The 17,537-nt window shown below is 50.2% G+C and overlaps 1 protein-coding gene across 1 annotated transcript in view; it reads right to left on the reverse strand.

The window, feature by feature from the left end:
- The window catches only part of CPAMD8 (C3 and PZP like alpha-2-macroglobulin domain containing 8), an 82,146-nt gene that overhangs the window by 41,131 nt on the left and 23,478 nt on the right, over positions 1 to 17,537 (reverse strand). Inside the window, exons 14-19 of the mRNA XM_047096209.1 lie at positions 11,036 to 11,219; positions 9,547 to 9,719; positions 8,848 to 8,997; positions 8,331 to 8,489; positions 6,759 to 6,901; positions 3,807 to 3,869 (exon numbers count right to left, since the gene is read on the reverse strand). Of these exons, the coding sequence (XP_046952165.1) occupies positions 3,807 to 3,869; positions 6,759 to 6,901; positions 8,331 to 8,489; positions 8,848 to 8,997; positions 9,547 to 9,719; positions 11,036 to 11,219 (872 nt within the window). The remainder of the gene's footprint in view (positions 1 to 3,806; positions 3,870 to 6,758; positions 6,902 to 8,330; positions 8,490 to 8,847; positions 8,998 to 9,546; positions 9,720 to 11,035; positions 11,220 to 17,537) is intronic.

Raw genomic sequence — 17,537 nt, forward strand, 5'->3', positions numbered from 1 at the left:
TCCCTCCATTCTGTAGGTGTCAGGGCCCATAAAACTGCCAGAGCCATTTGTCCAGGGCTCTCTCCATAGTGAGACGACCCCCATGTCTGATCCACCTGCAAGGTGTTCCGTTCTGTGGGGAAACCGGAACAGGGGGCGTCAGGCTACACTGCCACAGTAATGATGAAAGGGTTTCACCATTACTTTCACTATGACTTCTCGTCATTGCTTGACTTGGCCACTCCAACACCTGACAGCTCAGTTCTCCCTCTCTCCAGCCCAGCCTTGACAGCTCCCACCCATCTCACCTTTGTGCATCTCGACCCTTGAGCCTCGTCAAACTGCTCAGAGTTACCTGCTTTCACAGTCATACCCCACCTGGCTCTGCCCACCGATCTGGGGGCGCTCCCTCTGCCTGAAATAACCATGAAACAGCCACAAGAATGGGAGCTGCCCACCAGCCTGGCTGGGCTCTTGTGAGGGGCCTGGAGAGGCACGGTACACAGTGACTACCCCCAAAAAACTCACAGAGGGGAGGTGGGCATTACAGCCCAGGACAGAACATACTGGGCACTGGAACCAGGATACTGTCCGCAATCCCTACCATGTGCCCAGACAAGGTCCCTGCCTTGTGCTGCCTGCTATAATGCACACAGAAAACAAAAAGCACAGTGATGGAAATAAGGCCCTCCTTATGAGCAATTACATTAAATGTAAATGGATTAAACTCTGCAGTCAAAAAAGCAGAGATCGACAGAGTGAATAAAAAACATGACCTGACTCTCTGCTGTCTACAAGAAACTCACTTTAGCTGCAAAGACAAAAATAGGTTGGAAATGAAAGAATGGAAAAGATATCCCAGGCCAACTGTAACCAAGAGAAAGTAGCCGTGGCTATCCTGATACGAGACAAAATGGGCTTTAAGTAAAAAAAGAGTATATAAGAGACTAAGAAGGACATTAGATAGTAATAAAAGGTTCCATACAGCAAAAAGATACAACAATTACGAACACCTACACATCTAATAACAGACCACTGACATATATGAAACATACAAAAAGGGAAAGAACTGAAGCAAGAAAAAAAAAGCTTACAATAATAGTTGGGGACTTCAATAGCCTGTTCTGAATAACAGGCTGAACAACCAGACAGAAGATGAGTAAGCAAGTAGAAGACTTAACACAATAAAGCAACCAGATCCAGAGGCATGCACACAGGACAGTCTTCAAGCAAGATCATGAATAAGGCCACAAATGAAGTCTCAGTAGATTTTGAAAGGCAGATATTATACAAAGTATCTTCTCTGACCACAGTGAGACAAAGTTAGAAATCAGTAACAAAAGGAAAACCAGAAAATTTACAAATCTGTGGAAATTCAAGAACATATTTTTTGATGTTTATTTATTTATTTCAAGAGACAGAGAGAGCATGAGAGCATGCATGCAAGTGGGGGAGGGGCAGAGATAATCCCTAGCAGGCTCTGTGCTGTCAGCACACAACCCGACACAGGGCTCTATCTCACAAACCATGAGATCACGACCTGAGCTGATGTAATCAACACATTCTTAATTGACCAATGGATCAAAGAAGAGATCACAAAGGAAATTTTAAAATACTCAGAAATGAATGAAAACAAAACATAACACACTAAAACTTATGGGATGCAGTAAAAGCAGTGCTGAGAGGGAAATTTATAGCTATATATGTATTAAAAAAGAAGAAAAGATCTTGGGGCACCTGGGTAGTTCACTTGGTTAAGCGTCCAACTCTTGATTTTGGCTCAGGTTCCTGAGTTCAAGCCCTGAGTTGCTGATGGTGCAGAGCCTGCTTGGCATTCCCTCTCTCTCTCTCTCTCTCTCTCTCTCTCTCTTTCTCCCTCCCTCTCTGTCTGCCTCTCCCCACTTGCACAAGCATGTGCACACTCTCTCTCAAAATAGATAAACTTTAAATAATGATAAAAAGAAAGATCTCAAATACACAACCTAATTTCACAACTTAAAGAACTAGAAAAAGAAAAACAAACTAACCCCAAAGCTAACAGAAGGAAGGAAATAATAAAAAACTAGAGCAGAGATAAAGGAAATAGAGAACAGAAAACCATAAGTTGATTCTTTGAAAAGATCAATGAGACTGACCAACCTTTAACTAGACAGACTAAGGGAAAGAAAGAGAGAAGACTCAAGTTACTAAAATATGAAATGGAAGTGGGGACATTACTACCCATTCTGAGAAATCAAAAGATTATTTTAAAAAAGTACATAAAAAAGTACATAAATACCTATATGCCAAGAACTTGGATGATCCAGACGAAATGGGCAAATTATACAAATGCAAAACCAACCAAGACTAAATTACAAAGAAATACAAAATCTGAAGAGACCCAGAACTGAACAGACCTCTAAAGAGATTGAATCAATAACCCAAAATCTCTTTACAAAGAAAAAGCCCCAGACCTGATGGCTTCACTGGTGAATTCTACTGAACACTTAGAGAAGAACCCTTGTGCACTGTTGGTGGGAATGTAAAATTGTGCAGCTACCATGGGAAACACTATACAGGTTCCTCAAAACGATTAAACATATGGGGCGCCTGCGTGGCTCAGTCAGTTAACCATCCGACTCTCAATTCTCAGTTTCAGCTCAGGTCATGATCTCCTGGTTTCATGAGTTCGAGACCCACATCGGGTTCTGCACTGACAGGGTGGAGCCTGCTTGGGATTCTCTCTTTCTCCCTCTCTCTGTACGCCTCCCCCGTTCACGCTGTCTCTGTCTCAAACAAACAAAGAAACAAAAACCGATTAAACACAGAATCACCATACGATCCAACAATTCCATTTCTGGGTATACACCCAAAAGAACCGAAAGCAGGGTCTGGAAGAGCTATTTGCACACCCGTGTTTATAGCAGGATTATTTCTAACAGCCAAAAGGTGGAAGCAAGAGCAATGTTACCTGGCCCCCCAAAACATCGAGCACCCAGAAAATAGATACATTTGACACATGTGAATGATTACAGACAGCTCATGTTATATTTAGACCCCTGGAACTTAATGCAATCATCTGGATCTGTTCTGACCAGGAGTTAAGTCTTTCCATAATGGGGACACAAGCATCTGTGAAAGCAGTTTGAGGAACCCCCAGCTGTGAGCTCGGTTCTGTGATGACCACGTGCCACGGCATCTCGTGTCTAGAAGCTCCCCCCACCCCACCTGCTCAGCAGCAAGCCCATGCATGGCCCAGGGGCGTCTGACCTTTCATGCCTAACTAGTTTCCCAGGGCAGGCCCCCATCCTTCTACTACTAGTACCACTGGTGTTCTGACCCCAAGCATTGAAAGAAAAAAAACAGCCAATAGCATCTGGCAGGAATTTGGCACAGCAGGGCTTCTTCAAAAAGAACTAAAAGGGGGAACAAATGTGGAAAGGAAATGTGCTGAGAAAAGCAGCCTGTTTTGTGGGCAGGAGCTTGAGTCCCCTGAGGAGTGAAGAGGGGATGGAGGGGGGTGGGGTGGAGTTCACGTTCCAGGGAACTGTAATCGTTTTAATGAGCTCGTTACGCAAACAGAGCGGATAGAGTTACCCCAAGTGGGAGTTGTGAGAGGCACAAAGCCCCTGCATTTCATATTTCCTGAGCAGATGTCCGAAGCTGCAGCGGGATTTGGGGTTGACTTCATGGCTTTTGAGTTTTTATGTGTTAGGAAAGGATGCCCAAAGTCTTACTCAGATGTTGATGTCAGATCTGAAAGCAACCCTACTGGGGGCAATCTGGACTTGCACGAGTGCCCTTGAGTCAGCCTGCAAACACAACGAAGAAAAGGAATCTTACTGTACCTGATGTTGAGACAATGCCAAATCCATGTTTCGGGGAAGAAGGTCCTTTTCCTCTTCTCTGCTCTACGAAATTCGAAAAAGAAATGATTCAGTTTCCATGGGCGTAATGTAATTCTGCTACCTGGCAGGTTAACATCTCCACAAGTAGAATGTTAACACGTTACTTCGTACCTGGAAAGGTTAACCTTCTACCCGGTTAGGGTGCAGTGTGTTAATTCTCTTGGCTGTCCATTAATATTCTACTTGATTAGGACGGAACGTGCTAACTCTTTTACCTGGCAGGGTTAACATTCTACTCGATTAGGACTAGTAGAAGTGAAGCATCAAAGGCTTGACAGAATCACCTTAAATCAACAAGCACTTCACATCCTGAGTTTAGAAGGGAAGAAGGGTCACAGGGACCACGCGTCACAGGGAAAAACCCACGGAGACGTGTGCCAAGACAGACGAATGGACTGGTTTGTCGGAGCAAACAGCCAAAATCTCCATCAAGAGGGTGACTGGGTTAATCAAATGGTAGTACAATCGTGCAGTGGGATGTTACGCGTCAGTCTAAAAGAGTGAGGTCAGTGCAGATATACTGATACGGATTGTTCTCTAAGGCTTATTGTTGACTTCAAAAAAGAAGGCACAGGGCCACCTGGGTGGCTCAGTCGCTTAAGTGCCCAACTTCGGCTCAGGTCATGATCTCATGGTTTGTGGGTTCGAACACCACGTCGGGCTCTGTGCTGACGGCTCGGAGCCTGGAGCCTGCTTGGGATTCTGTCTCCCCCCCCCCCCCGCCCCTCCCCACTCACGTTCTATCTCTCCCTCTCTCTCAAAAATGAATAAACATTAAAAAAAAAAAGAAGGCACAGCACAGTACTATAATATTCACTCATTGTTTAAAAAAAAAAAAATCCTTGTATATGCATGGAAAATTTCTAGAAGGATCTCTAAGAAATTATTGACCAAAAAGGGGAATGGAGGGTCTAGAGGTAGGAGAGAAACTTACATTAAATTATATAAACTTTCACACTGCTTGAAAAAAATTTAAATCACTGCATATGGTTAAGAAAAATATCTTGTCTTCAGAATACAGATGTACAGATGGGTTATCCAATTACAAAAAGATATGAACACTTGCTTTTGAAGGCATTTGTTATGCCTTTGTGCAGCGGGATTTACAACTGCCTTTGTGGTTTGGGGTTTCAGAAAATTACTTTCATATCCACTCCAGGCCAAGCTCTTGGGGGTCCTGCTACATGAGAGTGTCAGGACCCCCAAAGCACTATCTGGTGGGTGGAGGCCCAGAGGCCAGTGTTACACCTCCCTCACCAACCACATCCTAGAATACTGCCTTGTACCATATGGGGAGCCTGGTTTGCCCATGCTGTGATTTGGAGTTTGGAAACACCTCCTGGGCCTGCCACACTCCTGCTAAGTGTGCGGCCCAGGCAGAAAGAACCCAGGAGAACAAGGTATCCAGGACCTCAGTCTAGGTAGAGAATGTGTGAAAGATGGAGAGGGCTTTTGGGGACAGGCTTGCCAGGGCTGGAGGTCTTCTCAGCCACTTCTGGCTTAGAACAAGGGCTGAGGCGTGTGGGGCCCACCCTCAGGGTCTCCAGAGACACAAGATGCTAAGCCACTACTGACCACACTGATGCCAGCCCCAGCCCTTTGGTTCTGTGCCCTTCTTGGAGTGGGTGGGAGAGAGTAGAGCTAAGGCCTGCCTCCCTGGTCCCAGCCCCTAAATCCAGACAGAATGGGAGCCAAGGTCTCCAGAACACTTCCCCTTCCCCAGCTGGCTGGTTGAGACCTGGGCTTGAGGAGGTAGTAAGAGAGGCATCAGACGAAGGGGTTGGGAGAGAAGAGAGGGGAGACAGAAAAGGATAGGAGAGACTCGGAGAAAACAACACCTCCTGTGAAACTAAAGTTTCCATGACTCCAGGGACAAAACCACAAATCCAGGGGAGAAATGGGAACTCTTCTCTGTCTCAGTCATTGATAAGTTAGCAAACAGACAAACAAGAAGTGAGCAAGAGTATGGAGAATGTAGGCATCACCATCGACGGGCCTGACCTAAAGTATCCATAGAGAGCCCTGTACAGAATTGATGGGGGCTTAGATCTTCTTTTTAAGAAGACATGCACATTTACAAAAATTGGCCACATAAAAAGTCTTCAAAGTAAGAACAGGACAACAGATAACACAAAGACCATGTTCACTGGCCACAATGCATGTTTGCTACAAATTTATGAAAAACATTAAAAAATACTAATTAAAAAATATCACTTGAAATTTTAAAAAGTGTCCACTTCTGCACAAGTCACAGCTCAAAAAGTTAGAACCTATTTGGAAAGAAGCAATAATGCAAACACTTCACAACACAACTCAGGTGCTGCCAAAGCAGCACTCTTAGGGAAATTCATGCCTTTCAAAAGGCTTAAATGTGCAGAGTTCAAATAAGAGACTAAAAAGTATTACTTGGTGTTCAACTTGAAAAGGCAGAGAATTGAAGTTGAAAAGGGAGGAGAGAGGAAAAGAACAAAGAAGAGAGAGATACTAGAAAGAAGTTTCTAAGCAAAGTCCCTGGGAGAGAGAGGATCAAGCCCCAGCTTCCCTCCCCACCCCAACCCTTCTGTTCCAGGCAGTTCTGCTCCTGAGGTGCCTTCCTTTCTCTGCACCCCCAATCCCATGCACTCGGGTGTGGTCAGGAACTGGGGAGGGGGGCTGGCATGCTTGGTTCCCGGGGTCACTACTAGGTCAGCAGTGACTTTGTCCACCAGGGGACACTGGGACATTTTTGGTTGTAACAACTGGGAGAAAGGGGTGCTATTGGCAACAGGTGGGTGGAGGCCAGAGATGTTGCACAACACCCAGCCGTGCATGGACAGCCCCACCACAGAGAATGATCCAGCCCCTAAAGACCACAGTATGAGGTGAGACAACCCTACTCGACGTGGCAATTACCTGGGGGGTTGTCTGGAGGACCCTGCTGCCACCAGGCTCCCCGTGTGGGGCTGGAAGGCAGGGACAGCCTCATCGGTGTATAGGCCGCCATCTTGTCGGTGGTTCAGGCTCACCAGGTCGGTCATCACCACCAGTCCCGTTTCCTAGGCAACAGACAGTGCCGTGGATGGGATGGCCCCAGCAGTTCCGTCACTGTGGGGTTACCAGCCCAACATCCTCTGCTCTGGGCTTGGGTGCAGAGCTTGGGTGCTCTGGGCTTGGTGACACAGGCTGAGGAGATCATGGGGCCCAGTGACCACGTAAGATAGAGCAGAGGGGAGGCCAACATATCTGTGGCTCAGGCACAAAAAGCCACATGTATGACTCCACAGATATGAAACATCCAGAACAGGTAAATCCATAGGGACAGAAAGTAGATTAGCAGTTGCCAGGGGTTGGGGGAGGGGGCACAGGGAGCCACTACTCATGGGGATGCGGTTTCCTTTTGAAGGGATGAAAGCATTCTAGAATTAAGACACAGGTGCTGGTGGCACAACACCGTGAGTGCCCTAAATGTCGCTGAATTGTGCATTTTAGAATGGTTCGTTTTCTGTTCGTTCTGTTCATCGTGAATTTCACAATTAAAAAAAAAAAAATCAGTTGGCACCGTGCCTGATCTAGACCAGAGACAGACGGAGATCTGCAATTGTTACTGTTATGATCTCGACCACTGCGCTAAATACCGGGAGCAACTAGACTGCAGGAAAGCCCCACCCCAGACCGACCAGCTCTGCTTTGGGAATAAGGAGTACAAAGTCAGTGACTCAGACTCAGAAGCACCACCCCCCGCCCCCGGCCCCTTAATTCCAAGAGCGGCCAGGGCCCAGCAGTTCAAACTGCCAGGCGTTCAGCAAATGCGTAATTGAAACATCGTTTGTTCCAGTACAGACACAGATGTGCATACGAATATATAGGCAGATGTAGGCGTGTACTATTGTTTAGCTAATAGAGCAACGTGTTAATTGTGGGATCTACAGGCGGTGAGTATATAGGCATTTGTTCCTTTGTTCTACTTTTCTGTAGGTCTGAAAATTTCCCATAAAAAAAAAAAAAAGAGGAAAAGGATGCGTTTTTAATGATTTTTTATAATGGGAGGAGGGGGGAAGAGCAGCCACAGATGGGCCGTGCACTCGAGTGGGGGCTGGCGGTATGATCTGGAATGACACGCGTGTCTCCTGCACCCCCGGTAGCCCCCGGCGTCCGCAGCCCGGAAGGAGGGGGACGACGTGAGCCCCTTGAGAGCACGGCCGCCTGCTCCCAGCGTGATGGTTTTCCTCCCAGCAAAGCACCCTTACCACCTCTGCTCCATAGCAAGTCCCAGTTATTGGCTGACACCCATAGCATTCCGCTCTGCTTGGCCTTGCAAATCAGGAGGGTCCGCTTAGGAGCCTCCACTGGGGAGAATCAAACTAGTTCTGCCCCAATAAAAGTTTGGAAACCTCCACCCTGACCATCTCCGTATCTCGGAGTTCATCTGTTTCAAAGCGAGAGGAGCCTGGAAGGGGCGGTGGGTCTAAGACCATCTGTGCTTACGGCGAAGGCAGATCCGGAGTCCTTGGTGACGCCCCAGGGCCACGGGAAGATGGACGAACGCCTGCGTCGGGCTGCCAGTCCAGCCCACCAGAAGGACCCATCCTCCCGGGACACCCCGAAGGCATCAGAAACATCATACTCTTCCAATTCCCGGAAAACCTACAGGCAGAGAACAGAGAGCTGTCAGCCGGAGGTTTCCTTTCCACCCAAACTGGCTCTCGGGGGTCTGGCTGCTCCTTCCGCGAATACCACTTCGAGACAATCCCAGGAGATGGGCGTTGGTGGCACTAGCCCATTCTAAAGATGGGCGGACTGGGGCTGGAAAAGGTAGGACCTGTGGACAACGTTCTGTCGCAAGAGTCTGATGAATTCGACTCTACGATCTTTCACTACAGCAATAAAGACTGGGTTTGATGGTGAGAGAAAGAATCTGGTTCACATGGGGGCTCTTCACTGACTGGAAAGGGAGAGACCCTCGTGGGGGTGCTGGAGTCTGGCACCAGAGGGCCCCACTCACCTGGGCCGGAGTCAGCTGAAACCCAGACCTGAGCAGGTAGACGCTCTTATCCACCGCAGTGACACACACACAGCTGCCCCTTGCAGCCCTGACCCGCAGGTCAACAACCTCCCCAGGCTGGGTCTCATTTGCTGAGTACGTCACTGAAACCTGGATCCGAACACAGCAGAGAGACCAGGAGCTCGGCCAGACTCTCCTGACTCACCCACCCACCCTCTCCGCCTGCCAAGGAGAACCGGTCTTGGCCAGCTCACTTGGGACCTTGGCCTTGCTGCCCAGGTGAGGACAAGGGCGGGAGGCAGAATGAAAGGAACAAGGCTGGTACAACTGGAACATTCTGCGCAGAGGAGGGGAGGGGAGAGATGGGGAGACAGGCACGGGCCGAGGGCACGCGGCAGCCAGCTTCAAAGGATGCAGGGAGAGGGGGCAGAAGGCTGAGCCCACTGCGGGGGACATGAGTGGTGCCCCTTAGATCTGGAACGCAGTGGGGACAGCTGACTGCTTTCCCTGCGTGCGATCGGTGGTGACTTCTGGAGGCGCTCCAGTAAAGATGCAACCTTGGCTGCAATTATTCCTGAAGGGTCCTGCCCGGGATACCATTTGGGAGCCTGAGCAGCAGCTGTGCACGGCCCGGCACGAACACCCTGGAGCCCCCAGCCTTCGCCTGTCCCCACTCCCGATTGGCCCCCCACGTTCTACCTGGTTCTCAAAGAAGCTCTCCACAGCAAACTGGAGGCTGTCGGCGACGCCTTCTCCGTTCTCCCTGACGTAGAAGACCAGCAGGCGGCCAAGGGGGGCCATGCTGGGGGTCACGGCCAGCCGGAGAGAAGTCACACACACGTTGACCTCAGCTGCTGGGGCTGGAGGGGGCTCTAAGACAAGGCAAAGGTGGGGAGAGGCGTGAGGACCCAACACCCCACGACGGGGCCACCAATGCCCCAGGTTGCCCTGGGGATGACCTGGGGTGCAGCGTGGAGGTGCTGGCCCAGGGCAAGCGCTCCGTGGACACTTGCACCACCTAGAAGGGAAGGGAAGGCCCAAAAGGATGTGCGTGTGTGATTCCCAGAGCACCATTCAGGCCAGCAGTTCTCAACTAGGACCGTGCTGCCCCCCAGGGGGCAGTTTTGGCGGTCCCGACTTGGGAGTGCCACGGGCATCTAGCGGGGTGGGGCCTTAGCGGGGTGGGGCGCCGGGGATGCTGCTCAGCCCCCTGCAGTGCACAGGACAGCGCCACCAATGGGAGAACGATCTGGCCCCGAACATCAGTAGTGCCGAGGGTGAGAAACTCTGCCTTCTCATGAGAGAGACCTTGTCTTCCGGTGTATCTATCTATGCACCTGTGTCTCTGTCTATGAACTATGAATTAATCTATGAATCTGAGTGTAAATCTAAGTATTTAGGGATCTATCTGTGGATCTATGTATCCATAAATCCATCTATCTATCTATCTATTGATCTATTATCTATCTCTATCATCTACCTATCTTCCTATCTAATCTATCATATCTATCTATCTTCCTATCTATCTATCTATCTGATTCTCACCTACAGATGACTTCCCCTCAGGGACACTGCCAATGTCTGGAGACTTCTTAGGCATCGTACTGCCTGTGGATGGGTTGCTACTGGCACCGAATGGGTGGAGGCCGGGGATACGGCTCCATACCCCACTGCACACAGGACGGCCCCACCACAAATCGTCTGTCTTCAAGTGCCCCCAAGGCCCGGTTTGGGGATCCTGCTTCAGGCAGAAGGGCTGTGAAGGGGATGGGGCTGGGGAAGACCCAGGGGAGGTGATGGATATTTTAGTGAGCACGTAGAGTCAAGGAGAGGAGGAGGGCTCCTAGGTGCGGTGGGGGGCGGGGGCGGGGGGTGACCTGGGCAGAGTCAGAGTGGCCACTGGCAGATGGCAACACAGTCCAGTGCGGGCCGGTGCAGGGGTCTAGCCTGTGGCTCGCCTCCCCCAGTCCCCTGCAGACAGGCGGTGAGGACACCCTCGAGAGGACGTCTCCACCCCCCTCCGGCTGACCCCTGCCCATCCTCCTGGCCCGAGCCCCATCTCGCCTGGGACACACGCCCTCCGCCCTGAAGCAGGCACCTCTCCAGGCTGCGTCCTGCTCCCCCTTCCTGTCTGTCCCACCCCAGTGTCAGTGGGAACAGGGAACCCCAGCCTAATGGCCTGGCTCACCCGTCTCAAGAAGGTGCATTAAGCGAATCGGTTTCTCCGGGGCCACCCGCCGGCTTCTCCGCTGGGTGAGGTGGGCGGGCTGCCGGCCCGAGAGCACGATGTTGCCCCGCGCGGCCACCTCGTAGTACAGGGTGAAGCTGCAAGGGCACGTGGACTTCACCGGGAAAAGTGCTTCCTCTCCGACCTGTGGGAGACACGCAGCACGGGGGGCCCTGCCTGGCACCCACGGCCCAGCACCCATGCCAGGCAGATGGCTGCTCTGGGGCCACAGGGAGGCTGGGATGGCTGCGGCAGGAGTGCTGGCCTCCCAGCAGAGAGCCGGGCATCCTGGCGCCGGCCGTGTGCCCTGGGCGGCGGAGCAACTGTGCTAACAGCGTGGAGACTCTCGACGAGCTGACGGTGCAGGAACATGGCCCATGAGAGGTGTGGCCTTTGCCCCCCAGCTCCTGAGAGGCGATCTCCAAGCCTTTGAACTGTCCTGCCTGCCTGTCTCTGTTTACCTGAGGTCTCAGGCCACACCAGATACTGACAATATGATTCATGGGGGGCCGGGGGAGGGGTACAGGTCACACTCTGTCACTTTGACCTCTGGAGGGGCTGGGACTGAGGTCAGCTATGCAGGTGGTCGGCCAGGTCTGGGTGACTGACCTCCGGTAAAAACCCCAGACGCTCAGCATTCCTGGTCATACGTCTGGTAAGGGTCTAGTGTCCGGGACATATAAAGAACTCTCACAACTCAGCAATGTACAGACGACTTTCTAAAACTTAAAAACAGCAGGGGAAGCCGGATGAAGGATATACAGGATCTCTCTGCACTGTCTGAGCAACGCTTCTGTAAATCTAAAATTATTCCAAAATTTGAAATTACGAGCACCGGGGTGGCTCAGTCGGTTAAGCGCTCGACGCATCTTCAGTGCGGGTTATGATCTCAGGGTTCGTGCGTTCAAGCCCTGTGTTGGGCCCTGCGCTGACAGCACAGAGCCTGCTTGGGATCCTCTCTCTCTCCCTCTCTCTCTGCCCCTTCCCACTTGCACTCCCTCTCTCTCTCCCTCTCAAAATAAAGAAACTTTAAAATAAAATAAAATAAAATAAAATAAAATAAAATAAAATAAAATAAAAAGTATGAGGGGCGCTTGGGTGGCTCAGTCGGTTAATGGTCCAACTTTAGCTCAGGTCATGAGCTCGAAGTTTGTGAGTTGGAACCCCGCACCAGGCTCTGTACTGACAGCCCAGGGCCTGGAGCCTCCTCTGGATTCTGTGTCACCCTCTCTCTCTGCCCTTCCCGTGCTCCTGCACGCGCTCTCTCTCTCTCTCTCAAAATAAGTAAATAAATAAACTTAAAATAAAATAAGAAGTATGATAACAGATTACAACATATTGAAAGATTCTTGTAAAGTCCTCAAGTCCATAACATACTCAAAACAATACAGCAACAAAAATAATGGTAGGGAAAAGAGACAGAAAGTTCTTTCTTCTTTTTCTTTTTCTTTTTCTTTTTTGAAAGTTCTTTCCTTTTACAGAGGAACACCAACTCCTAAACGTAGAAGGAATGACAGGACTCAGACCTGCCATCACATAGCCCCTACTGTGATAACTGACGACAGCAAGAATTGTCAGTGAGGCTAAAAGCACCGGGTGAAAGGTCGGTGGGGGTCAGGACGCTGTGGCCGGGAGGGGCCTCAGATTGGCACCACAGATTACTCAGTAGCCTCACCCACCGGGGAGAGAGCTGGTAGAAATCACACAGCAACCAAGGATAAGATCAGCTCCAGCAACAGTGGGGTCTCCTAAATCTGCACCTCTTGACAGGCTGCTACGAGGACAGCACACACACAGTAATTCTGCCCGATTCTAATTCAGGATGTGGGAGCATCTCCAAGACCACACAGGCCCGAATTCTTCACAAAAGTCACGGGGATGAAAAGGCAGAGGTAGGGGCTGTTCCAGATCAAGAGCAGATATGGACACAGAAGAGCCAAACGCAACACGGGTGGCCATGGATCCCGAATGAAATGCGCACGTGCCCACGCGTGCACGCGCGCTCACATATACACGTGCATGCACATAGCCGCACATTACTTGCACACGTGTGCACAAGACTGTGGGCGTTCACGCGCAAGACAGAAGTCACATCCTTGGGGACATCTTTGAAAATCTGAACACTGCCCGTGAATCAAAAAAAAAATGTTGAGTTAATGTAATTTTCTTGGACGTGACAATAGCTTTGAGGTCATGTTGAAGAATGTCCTGATTTTTAGGACGTATTATGCTCAAGTATTTTAAGAGTGAAGGATGTCTGTAACTCATTTTCAAATGTTGTAGCCAAAACAAAAGGGCTAAAGAAATAGATGAGTTGATGGGGCGCCTGGGTGGCTCAGTCAGTTAAGCATCCGACTTCGGCTCAGGTCATGATCTCACAGTTTGTGAGTTCAAGCCCCACGCCAGGCTCTGCGTGGACAGCTCAGAACCTGGAGCCCGCTTCATATTCTGTGTCTCCCTTTCTCTCTGCCCCTCCCCTGTGTGCTCTGTCTCTCTCTCTCTTTCAAAAATAAACATTAAAAAAATTGTTTTAATTAAAAAAAATAGATGGATAGATGGGTGGACAGGTGCGTGGATGGGTGAGTGGGTGGATGGATGGGCAGAGGGCTGCATAGGTGGACAAGTGGGCAGGTAAGTAGGAGGACAGATGGACAGAAGCAAAATGTGAATTCATAAATCTAGGTGAAAGGCATAGGATTATACTTTTTTTTTTTACGATTTCTAAGTTTGTAAACAGTCACCTTATAAAAAGGCACTGAAACAAAAGTCCCCTTCTGTTTCGGATGTTAGGGGGCAGAAAAACGCATAACCTTCCTCTTCTCATGCACTAACCCCACGGCAACCTAAAAGATAGGGTTGTCAAACCCACTTACAGAGCAGCAATCCCCCCTTCCCCCACCCTGCCTGGGCCTTCAAGCTGGAGGAAGGGGAAAGGGCCCTGACACAGAGCCCAGACTGGACCAAGCACGGCCACTTTTGCCTCAACGCCCTGAGGTTGCGCCCAGGGCCCCGGCGATGACAGTCGCGGGGGGGAGGGGCTGGAGCCAGCTGACCCGACTCTGGCAGGATGGAGATGTCCCTCCAAGAGGAAAGTCTGAGTGGCCCAGCCAGGTCCTTGCCTAATGGGAACAGACGATCTCATCTGAGTCTCTTATTCTCAAAACTCCCGCAGTGGGCCACGAAGCCCCCAAAAGGGGCCGCTCCGGCACCAGGATTCCTCTAAGCTGCATCCCAGGCACCCCCCCCCCCCCCGGGGCCTTCCCCTGGCGGCCTTGGGCCTGAGCAGTGGCTGGTTTACGGGCCAGTAAGGCCTGGGAGCAATGCCGGGGGGAGCAGCTCACTCTGCAGCAGCCAGGCTCTGCCTGGGGCCTCTTGGTTAACGGAGTTAACAGGGTGCTTTACACTGTGTATACAAAAGTGTATCTTATTTAATAGATGAGGGATAAACAAACTACAGCTCATCCATTCCGTGCAAGACACTGTCAAGTGAAAGAAGCCGATGTGAAAAGACTACACGCTGTATGGGGTGCCTGGATGGCTCGGTGGATGGGGCATCCGACTTTGGCTCAGGTCCTGATTTCACGGGCTCGTGGCTTCGAGCCCTACATCCGGCTCTGTGCTGACAGCACAGAGCCTGGAGCCTGCTTCCGATGCTGTGTCTCCCTCTCTCTCTCTGCCCCCTCCCCCACCCCTGCTCACGCTCTGTCTCTCTCTCTCCTTCAAACAGAAATAAACACTAAAAAAAGAAGGCCACACGTTGTACGATTCCAGCTACCACAGTCTCCCCTGCAGTTACCGCTGTCAACAGCGTTCTGGAAATGGGTGATCCTCCTTTTTTTTTTTTTTTTAATGTTTATTATTTATTTTTGAGAGAGATAGAGAGAGACAGAGTGTAAGCAGGAGAGGGGCAGAGAGAAAGGGAGACACAGAATCCGAAGCAGGCTTCAGGCTCTGAGCTGTCAGCACAAAGCCCAATGCGGGGCTCGAACCCACGAAACGTGAGATCATGACCTGAGCCGAAGTCTGATGCTTAACCGACTGAGCCACCCAGGCGCCCCAGGTGATCCTCCTGATGTATCATCAGAAGGTCAGGCGCAGCCTAATGCTTTGTCACAACGCCTGCATCACTCACCTTGATGTGGGAAACAAAGGCAGACTGAGGGCAAGTCACAAACTAATAACCACCCCCCCACACACACACATAGGTGACATTCCTCAGGCACTCCTGGCTGCCCAAGAACAAAGGAAAGGGAAAAACCCGTGGTTAACTGATAGAGATCACAGTCATGCGGGCCCTGAGTCTCCATCAGGTTACAACTGTCTTAATAATTTACAAGGGGAAAAAGCAATTCTAACAATCGCCAAACTTCCAGGAACCTGTAGATTCCATTTCCTGGGACCCTGACACCGCCCTACCCCCCCGCCAATAGGATAGAAAATCTTACACCATCAATCACTCCTCACAACTCCAGTGCAGCTCTTTCTGCCCACGGGTCCGGTCCCCGTGCTTTAGGAAAACCACCTTTTTGCACCAAAGACGTCTCAAAGAATTCTTTCTTGGCCGTCGGCTCCGATCCCCAACACTCCGAACCACATCAACCTTACTTCATCTCCTCACGTAGACATTTTACTATCTCGTGATCACAAGAAAGCAGGCTGGGTACAGTACAGTATATTTCGAGAGAGAAGGAACCACATCCCCGTGACTCTCACTACAGAATATTGTTACCGTGGTTCTATTTTATCATTGTTGTTGTTAATTTTACTGCGCCTAATTTGCAAGTCAATCTTTGTCACAGGCATGTAGTATAGGAAAAAACAACACACGTACGGTCTGGTACTATCCGGAGTGTTAGACGTCCACTGGGGATGTAGGGATGTATCTCCATGGATAAGGGAGGGGGGACTACCATATACATGTGATGGGAAAACAGCTATTCTGAGCTGCTGCTGGGGCATCTGACGGCCTGACAAAGCCCCTCACACCCGGAGTCTGGACATTTAGATAAGGACCCGAGCTTAGGATTCTGGCCGCAAGTTTCTGCTTCACTTTTCCCCAGGGGGCCTTTTGAAATAACCACATAGCACTGACCCCACCCCCTACAGCTATGACCTCGTCTCCAACCACCTTACAAGTAAAGGGTGCTTGCTGCCCAGCTGCCTGTCTCCTGCTCGCTTGTGACCTGGGACGGAGGACTGCCCTTCCCCCCACCCTTCATTTTGCACCCGCGCACCCCATTCTGGGATCTGTAAATAAATCTCACGGCTTGACTTCTTCTGTGTGTGTGTGTGTGTGTGTGTGTGTGTGTGTGTGTGTGTGTGTTGAAACTGTGCCTCCAATCAAAACAACCCCGGAGGTTTTCACTTCTCCCAACACAACATGACATTCTAGAAAAGGCAAAAGTACAAAGACGGTGAAAAGATCAGTGGTTGCCAGGGGGTAGCAGGGAAGGAGGGATGAACGAATAGGTAGATGGAGCCCAGAGGATTTTTAGGGCAGCGAAACCATTCTGTATGATACTATAACACCAGGGGCGCCTGGGTGGCTCAGTCGGTTGGGTGGCCGACTTTGGCTCAGGTCATGATCTCGCGGTCTGTGAGTTTGAGCCCCGTGTCGGGCTCTGTGCTGACAGCTCAGAGCCTGGAGCCTGTTTCGGATTCTGTGTCTCCCTCTCTCTGACCCTCCCCATTCATGCTCTGTCTCTATCTCAAAAATAAATAAACGCTAAAAAAAAAAAAATTAAAAAAAAAATGATACTATAACACCAGAGGCGCCTGGGTGGCTTAGTCTGTTAAGCATCTGACTTTGGCCCAGGCCATGATCTCATGGTTGGAGTTCAAACCCCACATCGGGCTCTCTGCTCTCAGCTTGGGATCCTCTGCTCCATCTCTCTCTGTCTCTCCCCTGATCATGCCCCCCCAAAGATAAATACACTTAAAAAAATTGGGGTGCCCAGGTGGCTCAGTCGGTTAAGTGTCCGACTTTGGCTCAGGTCATGATCTCGCGGCTCATGGGTTCGAGCCCTGCATCAGGTTCTGAGCATTCAGCTCAGAGTCTGGAGCCTGCCTTACATCCTGGGTCTCCCTTTCTGCCCCTCCCCCACTCACGCTCGGTCCCTCACTGTGTCTCAAAAATGAGTAAACATTAAAATAAATAAAATAAGAATAAAAAAGATACTACAACCCTGGGCACACATCATCATACATTGGTCCAAACCCACAGAATCTGCAACACGAAGAGAGGGCCTAACATACACTGCAGACCTTAGTTAATAACAACACATCCAACCTGGCTCAACTAAGCCACCTAGGCGCCGAGATGTGCTACCTTAATGCAGGCTGCTAATAATCGGGGACACTGCCCGCAGGGGTGAGGGGGCACAGAGGAACTCTCCTCCTTCTGCCCAATTTTTACAGATCCGTGTCTCCACACACATCTCCGCGAATCTTACTTAATCGGGAT

This window comes from Lynx rufus, unplaced genomic scaffold, assembly GCF_022079265.1.
Source record: "Lynx rufus isolate CCGP_SWC_20201006 ecotype Redwood Valley unplaced genomic scaffold, mLynRuf1.p SCAF_4, whole genome shotgun sequence".
NCBI classification, from domain to species: Eukaryota; Metazoa; Chordata; class Mammalia; order Carnivora; family Felidae; genus Lynx; species Lynx rufus.